We start from the raw sequence: 17,866 nt of genomic DNA, 5'->3' as shown, positions 1-17,866 counted from the left end.
CTGTATTACTGTGGTGACAACTAGAACAATTTTCTTATTTTTCGTTGGTTGGGGATTTTTTGTTTGTTTCTAAGAGGAAGAAAAAGGCTTGGTTTGAAATATGTTAGTTTAAAGAACAAAAAAATCCTTCTGATGCTGGATTGCTGTTATCATTGTTTGCAGATTTTTTTCTGAGTGCCTGCTACACACTCATTAACTTTTTGTGTACCTACAAATGTTTCTCACGATTCTCAGATGGAGGAGCTGGTTTGGTTTTATCTGCCAGAGGCTTCTGCCATACTTTTTATGTAAATCTTCCAGATCTAAACAACTGACTTCTCAAGCACAGTAATTAACGTTATCTTTTGCTTGCTGTAGTGAAGAGCTTATTCTTTTCCTCTAGATTGCTTGCCTGTAGATAGTTAATGGGGGGTTTGTTCGCACTTTTTCCTCCATTAGTTTTGCCACAGCAAAAAGTATTGCAAAACAAAGTATTCTTTCAGAGTAAAACAACATGCTGTCCTGAATTTTTATGTTTTATGATTACTGAACAAAAAGATTTTAAAATATGTTTCCCAAGCGTATTGTTATCACAAAACACTGATGGTCTTGCATAAGAAACAACTTCATAGTACAAAAAAAAGCCCACTGCAGTCAGGAGCAGGAATCCTTTGCAGGTGGGACAGCTGATTATGAAGAGAGTTCCAGCATCCCCAGTATATCACAGTGAGCATCCAGTCAGCAGTTCTGTTTCAGGAGCAAACAGTAGGTGCTGCTAGAGCAGCATTACTAACCATCATCTTAGTTATGTAGAAAGTGAAATGAGGTTAGCAGTCTTGGTGGGCTAGCGCCAAACTATTCAGAAGAAACTACATATCACTACTTTTTAGGTCAAAACAGTTCCATCATGGGAGGTCCCTCTGATCTGTGAAATTTTACCTGATGGGAGTTGTTGAAATGGACTCACCATGACTCTTCACGGGCTGGTCAGAACCAAAGTTTTCAAGTGCCTCTTGAGATGGATCTTAGGGTTTTTTTCTCATAAGCATGAGGCAGATGCCTATCTTTTAGGTGGCAGTGGTTTCCAGGAACAGGTGTATACGTATTTCCTTCCCCACTTACTAGGAAGAACTTGCAAAAAGTTATGGAGCAAAGTACTTTTGCATGGGAAGCTGGGTTGAGATGAGATAGGAGAAAACTGAGATTTGAAGAGGAGGATAAACAGGAGAATATGAACCTACTTGATGACCATGTACAATCTGGATAATGCTCCCATTAATATCTCAGCTCTTCAGCTAGATTCCATCCCTTGAGAGCACCAGGTCTTGTGTGAAATGAGTGGGGTAATTTTCTTGGAAAAATGCTTTGTCATGTGGAAAGAAACAAAGGCAAGAACTGAAATTTCATATGCAACCTTAGTTCCTTGTTGTCTGAAGTTCTGAAAGCTTGATCTTGTGGTCTTACTACCTTTTCAACACAGTCTTGTTACGTGCATCCAACAGACCAGAGCTCTGCCACCGATCCCTTCTAGTGTGTCTGTAGTAAAATATTGAATAAATGTATCAACTTAGATGTAGCCTCTATAAAATAAATTATGCTTTTACTAGAGTTTCGTTGCTCTAAAAAAGAAGTCTAGAGTGCAGAAGTTAATGGAATACCATAGCTTTAGAAAATGGTGAGGTAGAGTTTGTGGTAAAGCATCAGCTCTAAGAGATTGCCTTGATGCAGACATCAAGATGTGAGGAAAACAGATGCTGGCTTAGTAAAATATTTCTGTTCCCTGTTCTTGGGAGTCATGATCTGAGTACCATACAGGCTTATTCTGTGTAGGGATATTAACCTGCTCTTCGGTTTAAACTGATGCTCTTAGGGACTGTGAGGACACTGCTCCTGCCTGTTGCACAGGGCTAGGGGTGATTCCTGAAAATGAGAGGTAAGAGGACATTACACATTAGTCTGCCATCTCTGAGAAGAGCATGGGAATCCTCTACTCATCCCCTGTGATGCAGACTGCAGGGAGGAGATGAGATGCACCTCTTCCAGAGACTGGCAGTATCAAAGTATCAGTGCTAACCTGCTTCAGGTTCAACTCCAACTGTGTCTGTCCTGGGCCCTTTCTGTGCTCCTTAGATTGTTGACTGCCTCCTTCTGCTTGGAAGCAGGAGAGCATCTTTTACAGCATTCACACTTATTTCTCCTTATCTTGCAGCTCTTCCAAAGAACAGTTAAATAGGCCAGTGATTTTCCCCATCACTTTCTTAAGTTTTTTTCTTATGCAAAACATTTTATATACTGTGTGAAGCTTTTTAATGCAGCGTACTGCATGCCAGAATATTGCACTTGGTATTTTTTTCATAAGCCTTAATTTTTTTCCTCAGAACAAGCCTGCTTCTTTTTCTAATTATCTTTATACTAATTGTAAATAGTTGCAGCCATTTCATATCCTAAATTCAGTTCGTTTGAAAAGGAGTATTGCAAAAGCTCACCCATAGAGGGAGGCAGAATACTGTTTGCAACAGTCTTAACTACAGTCTGCTTTTTAAAACCTATCTTTGCTTCAGTTGAAGCCAACAAATAACATCTGTTGTCTTATTTATAGCCCCTATTTCTAAGAAGTATACACTATAGCAGATGAGAAGAGTGCCTGACAGCTCATAATTCATGAAGTTACTGAGGTTTAAGCTGATGGAATATTATGTACAGAATTCCTTCCTGGTACAGACAGTATCACTTCCCTTCCAACAGGTGATAGAAATAGGGCTTTATGAAACATTAAATGTGTGACACATGATTAGCGGTCACTATTGAAAGCATTAAACTATTACAAAGGAATATAGTACTGTGATGGGGCACCACCTTTTCTTTTTCTCTGTGTGTGTGGTGTCAGAGTAGAGTCAAAAGACCCTAGATTGCTTTCAGGAGAATTGGTATATTGTAAACTGCTGTTTTCTAATCAAAGCTTTGGTCTGCTTAGTTATGCCATCTATTGTTTATAGATTACTTTCTTGCACTAATGTGTATTTGCCTGGGCTTGTTTCACCTCTGTTCCTACAGTTACCCCTTGCTCTCCTTAGGTGGTGCAACTTCATAAATGGGGATGAAGAGAGGAATTAGTTCTCCCGGCCCCCAAAACTTTCTGCATAATTACCATGCACATGATATTTCATCATTCAGATCATTGCTTGCATATATGTACTGTTTTGTCTGGAAAGTATCTAGGCAAAGCATTTGAGTTGTTGCTTGTACAGGGTTGATTTGTAGAGGTAACTGTCTTTTTTGACGTATTATGTGTAGCCAGGATAAAGTGGCATAGCATTCAGTATTTATTCAACCTTCCAGGATTCTGTGGGGTTGGACTATACAGGCTCAAATCATACTAGGCAGGTATTTTTCATTCTGAAAGAATGACTGCCTGGCCTTATTCTGTTTTATATTGTAACAATTTGTGCCCTTTTTTCTACAAAAGTCAGTTTGAAATGCTATTTTTCAAGCTTATAGGTGATGCTTCTGTACCTGCCTCACACAGGCAACTCTGGAGATTGCAGAATCAAAGAAGGCATTCAGTAACTTTACCTTCTGTGTCCTCTGTTACCATAGCACCCACTTCATTCAACAGCAGCCCCCCATTTCTTCTACTCTTCTTTTTGCTTCCAATATATTGGATGAAGCCTTTCTTGATGTCCTAACCTTCATTGCCAGATTTAATTCTAAGGAGGCCTCATTGCATCTCTGCATACTCTGACAGTATTCTTGTGTTCCTCCCAAGTAGTCAGCCATTTCTTCCATGTTCTATAAATTTTCTTCTACTGCTTGAGTTTATTCAGTAACTCTCTGCGCAGTGATACAGATCGTTTGGCTCCCTTCTTTGATTACTCACTCTTCAGGATGCTCTGTTCTTGAGCTTGGAGGAGTTGGTAAAAGGTTTGTGTTGTAGGCAGTACACAGGAACAGACTGAGTTCAGAATGTCATGTTAGTGAAAACTCCTGCAGTCCTTTGGAATAAGCCTCTTGGAAAATTTCTTGTCACTCTGTATTACTGATCTAGGATCACAGCAGAAATGTGGTTGCTTTAAAAAGCTATTTGAGTTCCAGAAGTGTATTAACAGAGTACTGTTTATCTGCGAGAGTTAAACATTGTCATTGAGATGCCCTAGAAGGGATGTAATCACAGAATCAACCAGGTTGGAAAAGACCTCAGAGATCATCAAGTCCTAACACCACCTGACAACTAAACCATGGCTCCAAGTGCCACATCCAGTCTTTTTTTGAACACCTCCAGGGATGGTGACTCCACTGTCTCCCTGGGCAGCACATTCCACTGGCCAATTACTCTTTCTGTGAAGAACTTTCTCCTCACCTCGAGCCTAAACCTCCCCTGGCACAGCTTGACACTGTGTCCTCTTGTTGTGGTGCTGGTTGCCTGGGAGAAGAGACCAGCCCCCCACCTGGCTACAACCCCCTCTCAGGTAGTTATAGAAAGCAGTTAGGTCTTTCCTGAGCCTCCTCCAGGCTAAACAACCCCAGCTCCCTCAGCCTCTCCTAATAGGGCTTGTGTTCAAGACCTCTCACCAGCCTCATTCCCCTTCTCTGGTCATGTGCAAGTATCTCGATGTCCTCCTTTTGTTGTTTTGTCTCCTAGTTCATACCCAGCACCTACTGAATGATGGAACTAGAATGCACTGGCTGCATACTATTGAAGTATTTTAGAATTGGCAGTATTTCCATCCGGTTTCGTGGTTGTACTCCAGTAATGTCAGGTTGCCAGCAGGCATCATTTCCCTATTCCTTTTTGTAACTCTAGAATCATTCATATCAGTATAAATCTTGACTTGTAGAAAGTTTTCTGCCCCCATGAAAATGAGCTTCTTGTGAGCCTGAAATCTTGATAGTGTTGGTGGGCCAAACCATTCCCTTCTTTAGTCCTGGATAGTCTTAATCTTTCTTCATTTCTCCCACATCTAATCTTTGGTTGCCAAGGATTCTGTGGTATTCTGAGTCTGACTGATCGATGGATGACATGCAATAAAAATAAAAGTAACACAGACACACTTACTAAGCCACTTGTCAATGGTGTGTCAAATTTACTGAAGATTAAATCCCTTTTGTATTTTTCCATGAATGGTGTGGTGTTTTAAAATCTTTCTCATGAAACCAGTACTGAAGAAGGTGGTTGAGTTGTGAACAGGTCTTATACTTGCTGTTTTCAGTGATGCTTTCAGCCTCTAGGAGAAACTATAACCAAACTAAATTATCTCATGTCAGGCTCTAAGGAGAAGTAGTTTTAATTCCAACAGTTGTAGCTGAATCTGCTATCTATTCCAGTCCTCAGTCTATATGAGACCCACAACATCAGCTTCATAGATCTCACTCTCGTATTTTATCCTTGCCCTGTGAAAACCTTTTGCCAATAGCTGTTGGGCAGTTCTGCCTGTTCTTTTGGTAAATGCCTTTCAACTCTGAAATTGCAAATGCTAAGACAAGGTTACAAGACTCTCTGATACTCATTTGTCATTCCAGACTAATCCTTTTCTGTCTTGGTCTGGCATTGAACCCAAACCATGGTCTGTGTGCATCAAGACCAACCAATCACCCAACCCTAACTAATCAACTAGACCATGGCACTAAGTACCTCATCCAGTCTCTTCTTCAATCAGCACACAGTGCTGTTGCCTCAGTTTATACCACTTCATTAAAGGCTGTGCAGGAATGCCCAGCTGCCCTTGTTTTCAGTGCGTCTTCACTTGAATGTGCTACTGTATGCTGACAAGTGGTTAAAATTGCCATTATGGATCCTTATTGGAATTTGGATATATTTTGAGGAAAAATGGGTCATAGTAGTGGGATGTTTTTTAAAATCCCATTTCTCATACCTAGTAGAGTACATAACTGCTGAAATAACAGCATTTCAGTCAAGAAATCAAACTCCCACATTTCTCAGAATTCTCAGTAGCATGCACAGGTGTTGAACTTTGTGGAAAATGCTTCATTGTCTGCTATTTATTGTGCATTATACCACTGATGTTGCCACTGGCAGAAGTATTTTAGGTGCTTGATCAGCTGCTGGCTAATCTTGTTGCAGGTATTCCTGCAACTTGCTTGACAATGGCCTTTACCTTTGCATTTATTCTTCTGTTTGTGTTTTAGTTAATTTCATTGCTGGTCAAAACATTAACATTTGGATATAGAATAGAATAGAATTAACCAGATTGGAAAAGTCCAACCTTTCACCCAACACCATCTAATCAACTAAACCATGGCACCAAGTGCCTCATCCAGCCTCCTCTTAAACACCTCCAGTGATGGTGACTCTACCACCTCCCTGGGCAGCCCATTCCAAAGGCCAATCACTCTTTCGATGAAGAACTTCTTCCTAACATCCAGCCTAAACCTCCCCTGGCACAGCCTGAGACTGTGTCCTCTTGTTCTGGTGTTGGTTGCCTGGGAGACGAGACCAATTCCCTCCTGGCTACAACCTCCCTTCAGGTAGTTGTAGACTCCCCTGAGCCTCCTCTTCTCCATATATTGTATGATTTTCAAACACGGATATCTGTAAATCTATGAATGCATCATTCACTGTGTTAATGGGTACAGTTGCATGCATAAAGAGTGTATCTGCATGCACATCAGGCAGTTGGGATCGCCTTAATACCTGAGCTCCCAAATATTAGACTTCTATGTGGAGTTTTGTTGTTGTTGAGTGTAGTATGTATGTACAGACTTAAATGCTATTTCTGGAGTAATCTTGACTCAAAGCCAAATTCAAGTAATTTTAGTTATTCTTGTAAAATATGTAGAAATTAACTCTCCTTTGCATCATGTGTTTTGTTACAATTTACGTTTCACTGATTATTTTTTTTTTTTTAATCTTCATACTCATTCTTCTTCCATCAGTAATGAAGGATTTGGCTCAGTAAGTGTCTGAAGCTTTAAATTTCCACTTCTCATGGCCAGGTACTAACTCTAAAGTATATTTTTTTTTACTGAGAGCCTTTCCAAAAGGTGCAACCGTGTGCTGGTTTCATCTTGCTTTCATCTTGCACTTCATAGCTGTGTTGCCAGCCCTTGAATGTAAGGCATGCCCTCATCTCCCACATGTTGCCATTACCTTAGGGCTGTTCAGGCCTGTGTCAGGGAGAGGGAAGAGTTTGCAGGTTGGAGCAAACCCTTGTTTCCAGAAGTTCATCACATTGGCTCTCGCTGTGACAAGATTAAAATTCAGCTTTTATCATGTGTCATTAGGAGCTTCTTCACTATCTGGAGACCCACTACCAGGTTTGTGATCAGAAAGAAGAAAAGAAAACTGCATGACTTTTCAGCTTCTCAAAAGCTGTAATACTGTGGAATTTAAAAATAAATACAGGAATCTGGGGGGGGGAAAGATTGCTTTAAGTGAAAAACAGGTACTGGATTGCAGAAAAGGGATCTGCAAAGTTGCTCAGATTCTAAAGAGTGGATTTGGTTCTCCAAACCTCTGTGCTGTCCTACACCATGCTTCAAAGCCAAAGATATTTTCAAAATCAGGTTCTAAATGCAGGTTGCATGCAAGCTTTGTATCACTTCTCTTTTTAAAAAACTGACCTGTTTGAAAAGTTTTGCTTTCCCTTTGAAGATCTTCATAGGCATGGAGAGTTTTCTTCAGAAACACCTAACCTAGAATCGTGACTTCTATAAAGATAACTTGTATTTTGGCACCTGGAATCAGATTGTTTTCTTCCAAAAACAGGTGTAGTTTTCTTTAGTTTACCCTTTGCCATTTCCTCTCTGCATTTTTAAATTGAATGGTACTGTTCCCAAACTGTTCTGTCTTCTGTGTAAATGTTATAAACTGAGTTCAGTTCTATAAGTGCTGTCAAATTTTTTCTGACAGATGTCTCATGAGGCCTTTCACCTTTAAATGAACATAATTTTCTATTTTGTGCAAATGTTGAGAAGTTTAAACTCCAAGTGAGTGTCTTGCTATGAGTTAATTATATTGCACATGGTGCGGTATGTTTAGGAAATCCTGAACAAGTAATAGGTTAAATGACGTTAATTTGTTAATGGCATCTTCTACATGCTGATAAAGTGCATATTTTTTTCAATGTTGCTGTGCACTGTGTGTGACTTAGACTTATTCTGCTATTTCTGCTTTGAAGGTAACTCCAGGTTTTATACCTACTATTGTCTGTGTGCATGGGGTTTTTTGTGTTTCTGCTGGTAGAGATTACTTCCCATTTGCTCTAAGTTTTCCTTCATACTGCACCATCTCACTGCTGTACTATCTTCTTCAGCACCCACTGGTGTACATGTGCAGCTTTGACATTGATAAAAAGGGGATGTAGTTTTTAATGTGGGAAAGCATAGTTCTCTCTGGTGCTCAGCAGCCTTCATGGATGATGCCTTGAAGTGCAGAGCTTTTGCCTGAAAGATTTCAAATGTCTATTGACTTTGTCATCTGTACTCTGTCTCCATTTCTCTTTCTTTGACTCCCCTTTCTTTCCTTGGTTTCTGTTGACTGTTTATGCTGTTTCTGGATTTTTGGTTAATGCTGCCTCCAGCTGGAATTGGGAGGGAAGCATCTTTGTCCAGAGATTATGCAATTTCATTGCTGTTATGCAATGAAAGGTATTTAATGTAACTAGCTACTAATGGAGCAGAAAGTTACTTTCATAAGGAAAAAAGTATATAAACTGTTCTCAAAACCTCTTCTTCATCTGCTGCCATGTACAGAATGCAGTTTTTGCCCTTAGCATCCTGTGAGTCTAGTAGTAAGTCATAATTTGAGTGTTTTCATAGCATACACTTTTATAAAACTGTAATCTGATCTTTCATTTATTCTTTCAATAGGTTTGCCCTCACCATAAGATAAATTCAGAGTCTGGGGTTCAAAGGAACTATTTAACCTAATTGTGGCCTTCCAGTATCTGAAGGGGGCCTACAACAAGGCTGGGGAGGGACTTCTCAGGATATCAGGTAGTGATAGGACTAGGGGGAATGGAATGAAGCTGCAGGTGGGGAGATTCAGGCTGAACGTGAGGAAGAAGTTCGTCACTGTGAGAGTGGTGAAGCCCTGGAATGGGTTGTCCAGGGAAGTGGTTGGGGCCCTGTCCCTGGAGGTGTTTAAGCCCAGGCTGGATGAGGCTCTGGCCAGTCTGATCTAGGGTGGGGTGTCCCTGCCCTTGTGATCCCTTCCAACCCTGACTGATACTATGATAGTATGACCTGCAAAGTGCAAATCAAGTGGTGTGTGTTTTAACATGCCTCACAAGAGGCTTCCTGAAGTGTAGCATCTTCACAACTGTGTGAGATAAAGTTGACATGTTATGCTAAAAGAAATGTTCCAGACGGAACCTGAAAGTACTTTGAAGATTTAACAAGATGAAATCCAGCCTTCCCTGAATACCTTGGCTTCATTAACTGGAGATCTGCTGGCACCTATATAACATGCCTTTTTTTTTTCTTCTTTTTTTTTTTTCCCTCCAATTTATGTTTTAATCACAGTGTTACATAAAGTCAACTATCTGAAAAAACTAGGTGTACTCATTTGTGTTTTCCAGATAACTAAGGTGTCAGCAAGGAAGGAAGTAGTGTGGTTTTAAACAGAACCTGTCCTCTGAAAAGCTGTGCAGATGATTGTTGGTTACAGCTCTGTCTTTTCGACCCTGGACTTCAGGAGGGCTAACTTTATTGTATTTAAAGAACTACTTAAAAGTATCCCATGGGCTAGGGCTCTAGATGGTAAGGAGGTCCAAGAGAGATGGTTTGTATTCAAACACCCCCTTCTCCAAGCTCAAGAAAAATTTATACCCTTGAGAAAAAAATAGTAGTGGAGGCAGAAGATGTGCGTGGATAAGCAAGGAGCTGCTAAAAGAATTCAAATGGAAGAGGGAAGTCTACAATAACTGGGAAAAGGGTCTGTTCAGTTGGGAAGATTATAGAAATATTGTCAGAGCATGTCAAGGTGCATCAAGGAAGGCCAAAGCTCTCTTGGAACTAAACCTGTCTAGGGAAGTAAAAGATAACAAGAAGGGCTTGTGGTGTTGCACCTCTTTTCATCCCCAGGAATTGTTCTCATTTTCCAGAAGTCATTAAAAGTAACATCAACAGTCCAGAGATCTGCTTAGGCAATTCTTTTGGGACTCTACTGCTTGTTTTCTGAGCCTCCGAAGTTAAATCACTACGACTAACAGATGTTTTCTCTAACATCCTTCTCAGTTATGAGTGGGCTGGAAAGTATTCTGTCATTGTCATACTATCATTCTGCTTCTTTTTACAAGGAGCATATCTCAGTGTCCCAGTATGCTCCACTTCCATTACTAGCTTGTAAATAATTTATTGTCTTTCCTCAGTTTTAACTTCTTCTGTACCTTCTTTAATGTTACTACTTCTCAATTGTTTGCATTTTCAGAAAACTGTTTAACTTCTGAAATAAAGTGAATTCTCAGCCTTAATTGTCTATTTTCTTTTTCTCACTTGTAGTATACTACATTTTTCTGATATCACAAAATTTTGAATTACAATCTCCTTACGTGTCCGTTATTGTTGTGTGGTTTTGTTCTTATTTGGGGGGTCAGGGGTTTTGTTTTATTTTGTTTGATTTTTTTTTTCTTCTTAGTTGCCTTTGCAGTTTTTTCAGTTTCAGTCTTTTAGAAATAGACTTGAGTGCACATGCATGCATGCATGTGTTTAAGAATGACTATTTGTACATGGTGAATTTAATCAGGCAGATATCACTGTTGCTTAGGCAACTGGCAACTTTCACTTAAGTGATTAAACTTTATCAGTCATAATACATCAGACTCTGCCAGATGTTTCTAGCAGTATTTTAGTATCTTTATGTAAGCATTCTTGATTTCCAAAACTGGTCTAAAACTTCTGAATTACTCTTTTGGCAATTATGGTGCATTTAGAGGGAGGTCATCCCTCACGTCACTGAGCCAGAACATTCTTTATATGGTATGTTCTCTCCATGAAGAAACTGGACTGCATGAAAGCTGATCATGTATAAACTGACCATATCAAATCTATTTACAGATTTTGTTTGAATCTGCAAAATGTCTCTTTCCATTCATACTGCTATTCATTTTTAACTAGTCATTGTAGAAAAGCCTTACTTCAAGAAGATTACAACGTAAGTAGTATTATGCTTGAAAATTGAAAGCAAACGGAAGTTGCTGAACTTTTCTAAGTGTGAAATACTTGTTTCTACAGCTATTTCAATCCTTTGCAAGTCTCTTTTCACCAGGGCATCTGCAGCTGCGAGATGGTGATGTATTTAGCTCCCTCACGTGGTGCACACTAGATCTAAGTGTCTCAGACCAAAAGATGGGGTTTTTTTGCATTCTATCTCAGTTCATCCATAGACTGCAAACTTATGTAGTGTTTTCTTTTCCTGGGCAGTAGACAGAATGATTCAAAGAATGGTGGAGGCCTCTATAAGAAAGTGCTATAAAAATGCAATGCTCATTATTCTTACTCCGTTTTCTGATTACTTGTAGTGTGTTCTTCTTTAGGCCTAACAAATGGGATGTCTGTTCCTTACTTAAAGATTAACTGGTTGTGTTACATATCATGAATTTGTAAACAGCAATTGTATTCACCTGTAGCTTGACTTATTTTTCTTTTACAGCCTTTTTCCTTCCAGATCTTACAGAGCAGTTTGCACCTCCTAATACTGCTCCACCGATTCTCATGAAGATAGTGGAAGCAATTGAAAAGAAAGGTAGGCTGAAGAACAATCTTCTACGTTGTTTTTTTTCAATTTATGTAATCCAAGGCTGCATTCTGATCCAGAGCTGGCATTTCCCAATTCTAGAGTTGTGAATACATCCCATTAATTAAACAGATATGAAGTAATAATATTTAAGGTTTGTTGAATTGGTTTCAGCTCAATAGAGGCTACTTGAACTGTAGGATCAAAACCAAAGCTTACCTCATAGGACATTTACTAACTCAACTAATAAAAGTGTTCATTAAAGGGAAGGGAAGGGGTTTGGTATTGCTTCATTTTTTCTAACCTATAAGCACTCCAAGTTGGTTATGGAGAAGCTGTCATAGTACTTACTTGTTTGCCTGTATATCCAATTAATATTTTTACCCAAAGAAAGGAGAAAAGAAAAAAAGGATTAAATATGAAAAAGTTACAAGAACTGTTTTTAGGCTTCATGAGACAGTTCTCTATTGCTGGTGTATGCTGAGCCAGCCAGTGTTATTTTTATGGTTTCTTTGTTTTTTGGTTTTTTTTCTCTCCTGCTTTCCTGTGTTGATGTCTCTCCAAGCCGTTGAAGTTTTCTCCTTTCTTCTAGTATGTCCTGCCTCTTTTTTTCTGTATTTCCCTCCTCCTGACTCCTTCTCCAATGTCACCTTCATAGTTCTGATGCAGTAAGGACCAGTTCAGTGGGTCTTGACCATTCAGTAACCTTACAGCTGGGGAGCAAGAGGAAAAGTATTCTCATTAGACTCAGGCTGCTGTCCTTCTGAACATAGGTTCTCACATACTGCTCTGACACCTTAAGAAAGCAGGGGCCTTTTTCACATGAGTGGGAGCTTGCTAGTGTGAACCAGAAGGACCCATATTTAACAACAGTTTGCATAAGCAGCTACTGTTTCCACAAATCACCACTGATATTATTAAATTGCAAGTGCTCAGCATCCCATGCTATGGTCTCTCTACTTGAGTCTTCCCATTTTCTCTGTAGTAGGGAAGTTGTAGGCAGTATCTTTCACATCGAAACACTGTACTGATGTGTTTTATTTGGGTGGATTATCAAAATTCTGTGATGTACAGAGACATTTTCTCTCACACCAGTAGTGTGAAACCCTAGCAGTGTGAGGTTATGGGCTCTGTGCATCGTCAAAGGTGACCTAAGGGTTACCTGTCCCATAGAAGGAGCAGTCTGTTGCGCTTTGCTGCAATGAGTGTCAAAGGTTAGGTACACTTCTACCTTCAAAGTCTCAGTTAAATCTTGAAAGCTAATGAGGATATGTTGAAACTTTTGTCATATCCCTGTCCTGCTCCTGTGGCCTCTTAGTTTGGTCAGTTCTTATCTACCTGAAAGACCTGGTGTTTCCAGCCTGCACGTAGAGTGTAAAGGAATATCTAGTTCCCAGGTTGCTCCTGCAAGCCATTTGCTTCCCTGGGATATAGAGTCATAGAATTGTTAGGGTTGTAAGGGACCTCAAAGATCATCTAGTTCCAACGCCCCTGCCATGGGCAGGGACACCTCACACTAGATCAGGTTGCCCAGAGCCACATCCAGCCTGGCCTTAAAAACTTCCAGGGGTGGGGCTTCTACGACCTCCCAGCACAGCCTGTTCCAGTGCCTTACCACCCTCACAGAGAAAGAACTTCTTCCTAACATCCAATCTGAATCTGCCCGTTTCTTGTTTTTTTCCATTCCCCCTAGTCCTATCACTACCTATCACTACAAAGTCCCTCCCCAGCTTTCTTGTAGGCCCCCTTCAGATACTGGAAGGCTACAATAAAGTGTCCTTGGAGCCTTCTCTTCTCCAGACAGAACAGCCCCAACTCCTTCAGTCTGTCCTCATAAGAGAGGTGCTCCGGTCCTCTGATCATTCTCATGGCCCTTCTCTGGACACATTCCAGCATGTCCGGATCTTTCCTGTAATAGGGGCTCCAGAACTGGACACAGTACTCCAGGTGGGGTCTCACCAGAGTGGCTTCATAGTCCTGGCCTTCTACAGTCAACCCATGGAAAGTACCACAGAATAAGTGGAACTGCTCGATCTTCCTTGACCATCTCATTCTGCAGACACAGCAGTTTGCATGTAAAAAGCGATTTCCTACAGCATTAAAACCCAATCTCATTTCACAGTGTGTTCGTAGGTGGGTGGTCGTGGGAGATTGCTGTAAATTTATGTTCTGAGTAGTTGTAAAAAGAGAACAGAGGTATGTTGTGTCATGGTGACAGTTACTGAAATGTGAATATATCTCATCAATTTTGTTCTGAAGGTCTCGAGTGCTCAACTTTGTATGGAACGCAAGGTTCAAGCAGCTTAACAGAATTAAGACAGATGCTCGAATGCGGTAAGTACAGTTGTCTTTCAGAATAGAATGGAATAGAATTAACCAGGTTGGAAAAGACCTTCGAGATCATCGCATCCAACCTATCACCCAAAACCATGGCACCAAGTGCCTCATCCAGTCTCCTTCTACACACTTCCAGAGATGGTGACTCCACCACCTCCCTGGGCAGCCCAATCCAATGGCAAATCACTCTTTCTGTGAAAAACTTCCTAACATCCAGTCTAAACCTCCCCTGGCGCAGCTTGAGACTGTATCCTCTGGTTCTGGTTGCCTGGGAGAAGAGAGCAACCCCCACCTGGCTACAACCTCCCTTCAGGTAGCTGTAGACAGCAAGAAGGTCTCTTCTAAGCCTCCTCTTCTCCAGAGTAAGCAACCCCAGCTCCCTCAGCCTCTCCTCATAGGGCCTGTGCTCCAAAGCCTTCACCAGCTTTGTTGCCCTTCTCTGGACACGTTCCAGTGCTGAGTACAAGGGCACAAGGACCTCCTGCTCCTGCTGGCAACACTATTCCTGATGCAGGCCAGGATGCCATTGGCCTTCTTTGCCATCTGGGCACACTGCTGGCTCATGTTAAACCTACTATCAACCAGTTCCCCCAGGTCCCTTTCTGCTTGGCTGCTCTTCAGCCACTCTGACCCCAGCCTGTAGCACTGCATGGGGTTCTTGTGGCCAATGTGTAGCACCCGGCATTTAGATGTGTTAAATCTCATGCTCTTGGACTCTGCCCATCTGTCCAGCCTGTCAAGGTCCCTCTGCAGAGCTCTCCAACCCTCTAACAGATCAACAGCTGCCCCCCTCATCCAGATCATCAGTAAAGATATTGAACAGCATGGGGCCCAGCACTGATCCCTGGGGCACACCACTAGTGACTGACTAATGGCTGGATGTGCCACCAGTCACCACCACTCTCTGGGCTCGGCCCTCCAGCCAGTTCCTAACCCAGTGCAGAGTGCTGCTGTCCAAGCCACAGGCTGACAGCTTGGCCAGGAGTTTGCTGTGGGGGATGGTGTCAAAGGCCTTGCTGAAGTCCAGGTAGACTACATCCACAGCCTTCCCCACATCCACCAGGCAGGCCACCTGATCATAGAAGGAGATCAGGTTGGTCAGGCAGGACCTGCCCTTCCTAAATCCATGCTGGCTGGGCCTGATCCCTTGGCCATCCTCTAAGTGCTGTGTGATTGCACTCAAGATGACCTGTTCCATAATTTTGCCTGACACTGAGGTCAGGCTGACAGGTCTGGAATTCCCTGGTTCTTTCATCCGACCCTTCTTGTGGATGGGGATCACATTGGCCATCTTCCAGTCATCTGGGACCTCTCCAGTAAGCCAGGACTGTTGAAAAATGATGGAGAGTGGCTTGGCCAGCTCTCTCAGCACCCTAGGATGAATCCCATCTGGTCCCACAGACTTGTGGGGATCCAAGCGGCTAAGGAGGTCTCTAACTACTTCCTCCTGGATCACAGGGGAACTATACTGCTCCCTGACTCCCATCTGCCATATCAGAAGGCCACTTGTCTGGAAGACAACCTATCCTGCTATTAAAAATTGATGGAAAGGTGTTAAGTACCTCTGCCTTTTCCTCATCCCTTGTTACAGCGTTCCCCTCTGTGTCTGCCAAGGAGTGGAGGTTGTCCTTGCCCCTCCTCTTGCTATTAATATATTTGTAGAAGGATATTTTGTTGTCCTTCACAGCAGTGTCCAGTCTAAGCTCTAAAGGGGCTTTTCCCTCCCTAATTTTTTTCCTACATGACCTAGCAACATCCTTAAACATTTCATGGGTAACCTCTCCTTCCTTCCAAAGATGATACACCCTCTTTTTTAACTCAAGTCACTCAGGAGTTCTTTGCCTATCCAGGCTGGACATGTGTCCCGGTGGCTCATCTTCCAGTGCATTGGCACAACCTGTTCTTGTGCCTTCAAGATTTGTTTCTTGAAGTAGGTCCAGCCGTCCTGGACCCTTTGTTTTTTTAAGGGCTGTTTCCCAAGGTGCCTTCTGAGTTGGGTCCTTAAGTAACCTGAATTCTGCCCTCTGGAAGTCCAGAGTGGAGGTTTTGTTGCTGCCCCTCTTAGTTTGACTGCAAATTGAAAACTTAATTCTTTCATGGTCACTGGACCCCAGAGAGCCTCCAACCACCACATCTCCCACCAGCCCTTCTCTATTGGTAAAAGGAAGGTCAAGCAAAGCCTTACCCCTGGTATGTTCACATAGCAGCTGGGATAAGAAGCTATTCTCCATGGACTCTAAGGACCTTCTAGACTGCCTCCTCTCTGCTGTGTTGAGTTCCCAGCAGATACCAGGCAGGTTAAAATCACCCATAAGAGCAAGGTCTGGCTATCCTGAGACAGCCTCTAGCTGCCTATAAAGTAATTCATCAACCTCTTCATCCTGGCTGAGTGGTCTATAACAGACTCCAACCAGGACGTCAGCCTTGCTGGCCTTCCCTCTAATTCTCACCCACAGGCACTCAACCTGGTCATCCCTGATCTCTAGTTCCATGGCATCTAGAGCCTCCCTGATGTACAGGGCCACCCCTCCACCCCTTCTCCCTTGCCTGTCTCTCCTGAAGAGCCTGTGGCTATCAATTACAATTTCATAAGGCACTAGACAGATTTTTGTAGTCAGACTGCTCTTTTTTCCTTTGCTCCCCTCCTCATCTTATGTATATGTCCTGGTTCTAAACAATACATGAAAAAAAGCCTATAAGTAAAAAAGATTTCTAACTTTCACACTTCATATGAAAGATATTTTTAATTTTTATATTTTTCCATTGCTCCATTTCATGTTTTTTTCCCAAGAATAAGCATTTTAATAATTTTTTCGTCACTTGCTTGTTCAAGGACTGACAATGTAGCTGTAGAGAGAAAAACAAGGTGTTTTGCTCAGAAGCAAGACTGACTATTTCTGTAAGGCTGCACATTATTATTTTGTAAACAAATGATTGTTTATATACCATTCTCTGTGTGCATTTTTTTGGTCTAGTACCTGGGAAGACAATAGCTGCACATTCCTTGCCTGCTACAGAGATGATCTGGAGAGCAAAGAGAGAATTGAACTGATATTGATGTAGTAGGTTAAGTTCTCATGTTTTGGACAGTAAAATCTGCTAATGCCACATACCTGTTCAAGTTACCTGAAATACTTTACTTTCTTTTTTTGGTACTCTTTGTTTCTACTTCAGGCCAGAATATACTGGCATGGCAACATTCAGTTGTGGTCTTAAAGATCAGTAGCTATTGTAGGGAGAGTGTGTGACCACACTTTTTCAAGCCAGGGTGCAACGTGATGTGAGGTTCTACCTGCATAAAAAAAAGCACAAAACCTCCAAGGGCTATAAAATGAAACTAGTTACATGCCATGTTACCAAACAGAAAAAAGAAACACTGTGAAATACCTCGTTTCAATTTTAGTAACTACAAATATTAACAAAATGAACAAGAGATGATATGAAGAGTTGTCCACTCTTTCAAATCAAAAGAGAATCCTGCCCTCTGTTGCTCGTGGAGGCAGTGAAGGGGGGCAGACAGGGAAGTGAGACGTGCATATGGTGCTAGCAGCCTATGCCATATTTTTAGTATTGCAATTATATCTTTCAGTCCAGATAAATCCAGATTTCTATGGCACCATACAAATGTATCTCTTAATTTATATTAATCCCTTTTTAATCTCTAAACTGAGGTGTAACTGAGGCTATGAATGGCTTATCTATATCCTGAGATATATGTATTCTTTTTAAAAATGTATTTAGTTTTGAGAAAAGAGAACAAGACTTTACTCTTTAGTATCACTCTTTAAGATAGGATAAGAATCTTCTAGGATAAAGCCAGTGCAGTGGATGTCCAGATACATGGATACAGACAGATCT

General features: G+C 41.5%; 1 protein-coding gene across 1 annotated transcript in view; it reads left to right on the top strand.

Moving 5' to 3' along the window:
- The window catches only part of PIK3R1 (phosphoinositide-3-kinase regulatory subunit 1), a 64,303-nt gene that overhangs the window by 25,581 nt on the left and 20,856 nt on the right, over positions 1–17,866 (top strand). Inside the window, exons 3-4 of the mRNA XM_054177909.1 lie at positions 11,588–11,680; positions 13,931–14,005. Coding sequence (XP_054033884.1) covers positions 11,588–11,680; positions 13,931–14,005 — 168 coding nt within the window. The remainder of the gene's footprint in view (positions 1–11,587; positions 11,681–13,930; positions 14,006–17,866) is intronic.

This window comes from Dryobates pubescens, chromosome Z (genome assembly GCF_014839835.1).
Source record: "Dryobates pubescens isolate bDryPub1 chromosome Z, bDryPub1.pri, whole genome shotgun sequence".
NCBI classification, from domain to species: Eukaryota; Metazoa; Chordata; class Aves; order Piciformes; family Picidae; genus Dryobates; species Dryobates pubescens.
Note: the sequence above shows the minus strand (reverse complement) of the source record. Positions and strands in the feature narration are given on the sequence as shown.